Below are 8,441 nucleotides of genomic sequence, written 5' to 3' on the forward strand. Positions count from 1 at the left end.
CTATATAGGATCCTGTGTCCTCTTTCGTCTTTTCTGTCCTTTTTCCAAAAATTTAGTTTTTTTATTTTTAATCTTATTTTGTTACAATTAAAAGAAAAGCTACTCGTCCTATCTAAAAATGATTAATAATAAATTAATAGATTTTTTAGACTGACGTTTTTTGTCTGTTAATTTTAGTTTGTACGATGTGTCATTTTCAAAAAAATTTAATATTTTCATTTTGAATGTTAATTTTTACGTCTAAAGCGTGTTTAGCTTGTTAATTTTTTTCGTATCTTGCATAGTTTGACTAAAAAATGGAATTTTTGGGGTTTTCTTTATTTTTGGTACAATCAAATTTGGAATTTTTAACTATTCGACCAAATTAAAAAAGTTGTTATCATAAGCTTGTAGGGCTTTCAAAAAGCAACGTTTTTCTCTTTGTGGCTTTTTTTCATATCGTGCGTTGTTTGGCTTAAAATGTTCATTTTAGTTTGTTTTTTGGATTTTTAAAATGCTTAAACTCTGATAATTTTGTGTTTTGCAGAAAAAAGTCATAGGGATACATTGTTTGACTTTTTGAGTACTATGAATAATTGTATATAGAATTTTGAAATTTTGAAAAAATGTGGTTTCAGACATTTTTGGTACTTTTTGGTATTTTTAACTTTCAACTTTTTAAGAAAAATCAAAAAGGTGTTTAAAAAATCTTGCGGGGCATTGGAAAAGAAAATTTTTTCTTCTCTTGACTTCTTTTCATAGCATGTGTTATTTGGCTTAAAATGTTGATTTTCGTGTGTTTTTTGAAATTTTGAAAATGCTATAACTGTGGTAAATTTTGGTTTTATAAAGAAAAGTCATGAGGATAAATTGTTCGTCTGATTGAATATTATGAATATCCGTACAGACAATTTTTGAATTAAAAAAAAGCGGTCTCAAAATTTTTCAAAATACGCTCACTTTTTGAATTTTCATCCAAAATGTCTGGCTAACGAACTTGACCTTTATTTTAGGACACTAAATGAGTATACCAAAGGCCAATCCAATCTGTCAATTCTTTCGAAAGTTATCGTGCTGGCAAACTAGAATTCTACAGACACACATAAAGACAGACAACACACATAAAGACAGACAGAAACGCGTAAAAGCCTGTTTTTCGGATTCAGGGGGCCCCAAAACGTGAACATTTGACAAAAACGAGGGGGGTCAAATTTTACATAAATCTAATACCTTCTCTTGATGAGAATGTAAAAAATAGTATTTACGAAGATATCAACAAAATAGGATTTACATAATTCCATGGAATTGTTCAATAATTTCCTCCTAATTTAACGTAGTGAAGTTAGTTGGTCTGAAGCTGAAGTGAAAATACGTAAATGGCAGCACTGAATTGCCGGTAAATGAGTTTTGAAATTGAAAAATGTTGACTTTCGTTATGTTGGACAATCTGATCGTGAAAACCGGCCGGCGTTTTGGCTGGGCAGAATAGAGAATAGTATTAGACCTTTAGACGGCGTGGTCTTGACCTTGATATTGAATAGACGATAGAGAATAATAATACGTGTGAAATGCCTGTTTACAAGAAGAAAACAAATAAAAAACGCGGTACAAGAAATGCAGGGGTTAAAAATAATACGAAAAGGCAAGTGGGAAAAACTTTGGTGAGCAAGGATGACGATAGCGAGAGACATGAGCGTGAAAATCAAAAGTCTTCGTCCTCGCGTAGAAGAGAAGGTAAGATTTTCTTTGTTTACACACTTAGCTTTAGCAGCAGTTTCAACGTTCATGTCATCAGCGGATAAACTCTCTCTACCCCGCCTGTTCAAAGTAAAAACAATGTCGCGAATGACCATATATTTCATTATATATTTTTTCCGTTATTGACTTGCAAATGTGTGAAAGAGCCCTAAATGCGTTTTTTCCGACATAGGCATGACAGTCTCTTTTTGACACGTTTCTTCGTTCCGTAAAGTGACACATTAGAACATAATTATAATCCTCACAGCTCCCTTAAAAAGACTGTAGGGCGCATTTTTTTCCACAGTTCGAACTGTGCATCAGGTGGCAAACATACTCTGGCGTTGACGTTTAATTTAGAGTGATTCAGAGTGATTGTGAATATAGCGATTGCAGGAGCACGAAGGGATATACCATAAATTACTTAGTAATTACTATAAATTACCGTTAAATTGACGTTAAATTACCAGAAAATTATAAAATCACCAAAAATTTCGAAATTTATAAAAATTGAAAAATCCCAACATTTCCAAAAACTAACAGAAATTTACCGAAATTTCTGGTATTACCCTATCGATAGAAATCTCTGAATATTCTCAGGCTCAGAGAAGATTCGGAGGATATTCTTCGCAGGCACTCAGGTAGATATTTTTAAAGATCCAGTAGGTAGCTAATGTCTTTTTCGAAATCGAAATAAGAATTTGATCATAACGAGATATACGCCAAAACAAACAACATTTTTGAATTCAACTCCAAAATAGTATATTAGTATTTAAGTTATAATTATATATGTATAATGAGAAAATTCATCAATTAAAAAAAAGTGTTAAGAATATGAAGAAAAATTTTTAAAAGGAGTCCGGTTGGTGACGGCCAACTCCTGTAAATAACTCTGCCGCCCTGTACGTGGCTCTTAAAAGGACCCAAATATCTCGTACTATCTCTGGAGACGAAATCATTCAAATCGAGCCTGCAAAAAGCGTGAAACGGGCCAGGCTTTTTCGCCAGAGGATATTCTGAGATTTTCTATCAGTAGGGTAATGCTGGAAACAATCCTGTATGGGGTACGCGCGTAAATTTTGTTTTGTTCAAGTGACTTTTGCTGAAGGAGCAGCTTCTCAGTGGGCATCGGGACGTCCTTAGAATGCAGCTGATGTATCTACACAGCGGGCGCTCAACGTAAAACGCCGACTTCGTCTCTTTCTTTCGCAAGTAAAATGCCACATAAACTACACTGAAACTTGGATTTAAGAAGTCTGGATTTCTTTTTGTTAAGGTTTCCATTTTGTGGTCAAACTATATAGGATACGAAAAAAGATGAATTAACCAAAATTGTTATCTAAAAAAAGTTCTACAATTTCGTTAAGAATCACTTGTTGATAGGACGCGTAATATTTGTTTTATTCGTGAAAAATAACATTGAAAATTAAAAAAATGTGTGGAAAAACGACGAATGTTACGACAAAAAAAAATTCAACAAAACCTGTTTACAAATTTCTGTCAGAAATCGAGCGCGCAGCGCGAGTGTCACGATGAGAATGTGTACCTCAAAGCCTACAGAGCTTTGAGAAACTTAATCTTTGACCATACTTAATTAAGTAGACAATTCAGAATAACAAGACGCATAAAAATAGTTCCATCTAAAAGAGATCTTTTTAAGAAAGTTTTATTCAAGCATTACAAATGCAAAGAATAAATATCCGAACGCGAAGCGTGAGATTCAACTGCCGTGCGCGCTAGGTGCGCTCAAACTTGCGAGCGAAGCGAGCCGCGGGCACCGAGAATGTGCCCACGAAGCGGGCAGATTTTTTAACGTATTAAACTTTGATATAAAATACTTTTCATCGCGTAAACGAATCCTCTACTACTACCATACCGAAATGGTGCGAGAACTTCCGGCTATGAAAAGTGAATGTGTTTTGAGAATGCTGTTGATCACTGACGGAACGTTCTTCTGTTTTGTTTTTTTCCATCTGTCAAATTTCTCAAATAAGGCCAGCTCATATTTTAATCCTTGGATTTCTGGGTTTGTAAATTTTGCTTTGCTTCTATCACTTGGCATTTTGGTTGTTCTTACCATGATTTTGAATGTATACAAAGATTTACACTTATAAAACGTTGCGAAGTGATTGTGGATAATTAAAGGTTTGACGGATTCTATTATTGTAGATGAAAACAGGCGATTCATGGGGGAGTTACCTGTTTAGGGCATGACCTGGGATTAGATACTTTCACTTCAATCGCCAACTAACTTTACTTCCTTGAGATCAAGAAATTCAAAGAATTCAGGAATTCATGCAATTCAAGGAATTCATGCTATTTAAGGAATTTGTGGAATTTACGGATTTTATAGAAGTCTCGGAATTCGTGGAATCTAAAGAATTCATGTGACTGTTTACAGAAATAATTTTGGTCGAACACCGACCCCCTTTCAACGTCTGGTGGGGGGCACCCCTGTGACTGTTCACGGAAATAATTTTGGTGAAACCCCTCTACTCTTCACAGAAATAATTTTGGTCGAACCTTGACCCCTTTCGAACGTCTCGTGGGGGTCGGGAAGGCACACTTCTGACTGATTGTTCAAAGAAATAACATTTTCCAAAGATTTTTCGTCTTGGAAACATACACTTATATCCCATGCATTTGTCCCTTGTTTTCCCCTTAGCAATCTATGAAGTGAAGTTAGCTGTTGATTGAAGTGAAAATACCTAAGTGTCAAAATTTGTCAAGTGGGCCACTTTTTTATGGGTTGTGATTTTTCTTCGGGAATTCTTGATAAGTTAGAGTTTTACATAAATAAAATGGCCTTAGAACCTTTTTGCAAAATTTTCATTTTTTGAGTCGTTATTGTTATATTTAAATTTTCGTAATTAATTTTTTTCTTCCGATCGGTACAAAAGAATCGCCATAATTTTTGGCATGTTTCGTTAAATATGTTCATTCTATAAAATAAAAATCATTTTACTATTGTTGCACAAATATTGATGAAATTAGCAACAATTTTTATAAACAAATAAAATTTGTTTTAACTTCTCAATTAATTTCAATGATTAATTTGACTAATTACGATAGCTTGTTTAATTACGAAGATTTTGGTAAACAATTAGGGAACTCGCATATCATCAAAAGTTATGCGTGTTTTCGTGTTGACGTTCCGTGCTCCATGCTGCGCGACGTACGATATTCACGACGTTGAAATTTGCCACAGATATGGATTTCAAAGTTGTGTAATTAATTTAAAAAAAAACTAAGAGTCATATCATAAAAGTAAAAACACATCTGAATTCGTCTTGGAAATATCTCGGTGTGCATTTTTTGTTTAAGTAATTTGTTAAACAATTACGCCATTTGTTATCTTTCTGTAATAGTTATAATCAAAGTATGAATCGGATCGAAAAACCATGTGTACAATTAAAGTCCTCACGAAAATATCTTGATGTGCATTTTTTTATTTTTTGTAAACCTATTTTTTAAACAATTAGAGCATTTGTTGTTTTGCGCACTGTTGCTCCGTTCATGTAGATATGGACTTGAAATTTGTGTAATTAATTTTTTAAAAACTAAGAGATATCAAAAAAGTAAAGCCGTAAAGTCAGCATTTGGATTTTCGATCCGATGCATACTTTGTTTATAACAATTGCAGAAAGATAACAAATGGCGTAATTGTTTAACAAATTGTTTAAACAAAAAACAAATAATGCACACCGAGAAATTTCCGAGACGAATCCATAGGTGTTTTTACTTTTGTGATATGACTCTTAGTTTTTTTAAATCTAATTACACAAGTTTGAAATCCATATCTGTGGCAAACTTCAACGTCGTGAATATCGTACGTCGCGCGGCATGGAGCGCGGAACGTCAACACGAAAACACGCACAACTTTTGATGACATGCGAGTTCTCTAATTTTTTTACCAAAATCTTTGTAATTAAACAAGCTATCGTAATTAGTGAAATTAATCATTGAAATCAATTGAGAAGTTAAAACAAATTCTATTTGTTTATAAAAATTGTTGCTAATTTCATCAATATTTATGCAACAATAGTAAAATGATTTTTATTTTATAGAATGAACATATTTAACGAAACATGCCAAAAATTATGGCGATTATTTTGTATCGATCGGAAGAAAAAAATTAATTACGAGGACAATGCTAACAAATTTAAATATAACAATAACGACTAAAAAATGAAAATTTTGCAAAAATGTTCTAGGGCCATTTTATTTATGTAAAACGGTAACTTATCACGTATTCACGAAGAAAAATCACAACCCATAAAAAAAAGTGGCCCACTTGACAAATTTTGACACCTAATTAACTGCCGCTAGCTGGACGGTGTGGTAAATGACTATCTTAACGCTCATTTTTCTAGGGGCGTAATAAGCTCATAAAATTGTGGTTTCGAATAAAAATTTAGTAAAAATTTTAACATGGAACAATTCTATATTGAATAATTTCAAAACTATATAAGTTCACGAGGAACTTCTTTGGCATCGCGTGTTTGCGAACAAGATTAAAAATATATTTCCCAAGGGAGGAAATATGTTCAAAAGATGATAAAATGATGTATATTCATAAAATGATGTATATTCATAAAATTTAGTGGCGGTTTTTCTTTAGTATAGAACAGAGTTCTTGAAGTATCTAGGGGTTTTTGTGATACGTTTGAGGAATTTATGTTGCATGATCTGAATGCGATTAATGTTGTTTTTTGATGCACAACCCCAAATTGTACATGCATAAATTATGATTGGCCAGAAAACATTTTGTAAATTAGGATTCCATACCCAGTGGGCACAAAGTTTGGCGAAGTCTTTGCGACATCTTTACGACATATTTAAACAATCTTATGTCCATGCCGTTTCGGTGTCTGCGATAGCGTAAAGACATAGTCAAATCTTACGACGTATTTACGATATCGTAAAGACACCTTAAAGACACAGGCTTAGGATGTCGTAAAGTTGTTGTAAATATGTCATAAAGACGTCGCCAAATTTTTGTGCCCACTGGGTATTCAGGTTTTAGGCTAGAATATATGTTAATAATAGGATTTAATAGTGAGATAACTCCGAGAGCTTTCCTTTTAGTGAATATGTTGCTTCCAGTTAAAGCGCTTGTTTAGTTTGCCCCAGAGGTATTTCACGGATGTATTCCATTCGACAGTCAAACCTCGTTTATTGTACGGCTCGTTTATTGCAAGACTCGTTCATTGCAAACCTCGTTTATTGCAATCCAAGATACTCGTCTATCGTAACTTCCCCAACTCCCACCACTGATGGTCACATGTTCCGTATAGTCAATGACCGCGCGGCAGCGGGAATTTATTGTGAGACCACCTTCCGGTTGCGTGGAGTGGTGGGGTCCCCTTTCATGATGCAATAGACGAGTTGTTTACGTTTTGAAGGAGTTGCAATAAACCAGGTTTGACCTTATTGGTTCATTAAATATTTTTGGTGAATTTATACTTTGACATGCTTAGTGGCTGAGAAAATAATTGATTCTGACTTTGCTACGTTCATTTTTATTCTCCAAAGCTTAGCCCAACCTTCAATGATTTGAAGAGTTTTGTTAAGAAGTTTTAAGATTTTTGGGATTGACCAGGAATAAGTAAATAATGCAGTGTCGTCCGCATACAATCTGATTGAATCTTCGGGGACTTTTTGGATGTGTTTTTCTTTCGAGAGTGTCTGGTATGTTTTAACTGAGAATTTTGTGTTGGTTATAGGTAAAGGTATATAAGGTTAAGAAACGCTACATTTGGAAAATTGTGGTGAATTCGTTTTCGAAGCAGTATTATATCTAAAGCCTTTTCCACTTCAAGGAAAACAGCTTTAGTATGCTTTCTTCGATTGCAATTTAAGCTAATGGTTTGAGCAAATCTTTTGCTTATGTTGGGTTAGGTAAAGTTACCAAAAGCATGGACGTAGGTTTTTTATGTTGTTGGTTTCTAATGCGAGAGACCGAAGTAATTGTATATCCTTCCTTGAGTTCAGCCAGTACTAAACTATCAGGAAAATAGATCAGGGTTTGTGATTAGCAGTTTTTAAAAATATTGTGAAGCACTGAGTAGGGGTGGCTTATTTCGTCTACGATGATGTTAATTGGAGGCATTTTTCACGGCGCAGCAGATTTTTTGGCTTTAATCGTATTTGTAGGTTGAGGGTTGCCGAAGGCTGTGAATCTATTGGATAGTAGTTTGCTTACCACTGACGTTCTTGACGTCTTACTGCTTCCTTTGAGGGAGGTCACCATTTCCTCGACACTGCAGTGTGTTGGTGTAGGTACTGGTAAAGGCGTCATCGGGCTACTTGGCGAGCTTTCTCTTATTGCTCCTGGAGATAACGACGGAGAAGCTGCTGTTACTGTCGTGGCCAATCCACGCCCTGCCGGAAAAACGGAAAGATTCGGAAAGGCCGCTTCAGAAAGATTCAGAAAGGTTTCGGAAAGGGTTCGGAAAGAGAAGGAAAAAGAATCGGAAATAGCTATGTGAACTTAGCTTCCGTTTCTTTCCTAACGTCGAGCTGTTCCACGAACCTTTCCGATTCTTTCCGAATGTCCCTTTCTCCTACTTCTTTCCGATCAGTAGTTAGCCTCTATTTCATTATATTTATATATTTATTGAATATATATATGGCCTATGACAAAGCCACCGAACGCGTCCTCGGGTTGCGGATAGAGGGTCCCTGTACCAAGGGTTTCTGCTGAATATGGTTACAAAAATAAA

At 34.8% G+C, this 8,441-nt stretch overlaps 1 protein-coding gene across 1 annotated transcript in view; it reads left to right on the plus strand.

Annotated features, from left to right (window-relative positions):
* The first annotated feature begins 1,452 nt into the window (after positions 1-1,452).
* Positions 1,453-8,441, plus strand: part of LOC117176626 (protein SON-like) — an 11,241-nt gene continuing 4,252 nt past the window's right edge. The window contains exon 1 of the mRNA XM_033366880.1: positions 1,453-1,713. Coding sequence (XP_033222771.1) covers positions 1,548-1,713 — 166 coding nt within the window. The 5' untranslated portion in view covers positions 1,453-1,547. The remainder of the gene's footprint in view (positions 1,714-8,441) is intronic.

Source organism: Belonocnema kinseyi, chromosome 7 (genome assembly GCF_010883055.1).
Source record: "Belonocnema kinseyi isolate 2016_QV_RU_SX_M_011 chromosome 7, B_treatae_v1, whole genome shotgun sequence".
Taxonomy (NCBI): domain Eukaryota; kingdom Metazoa; phylum Arthropoda; class Insecta; order Hymenoptera; family Cynipidae; genus Belonocnema; species Belonocnema kinseyi.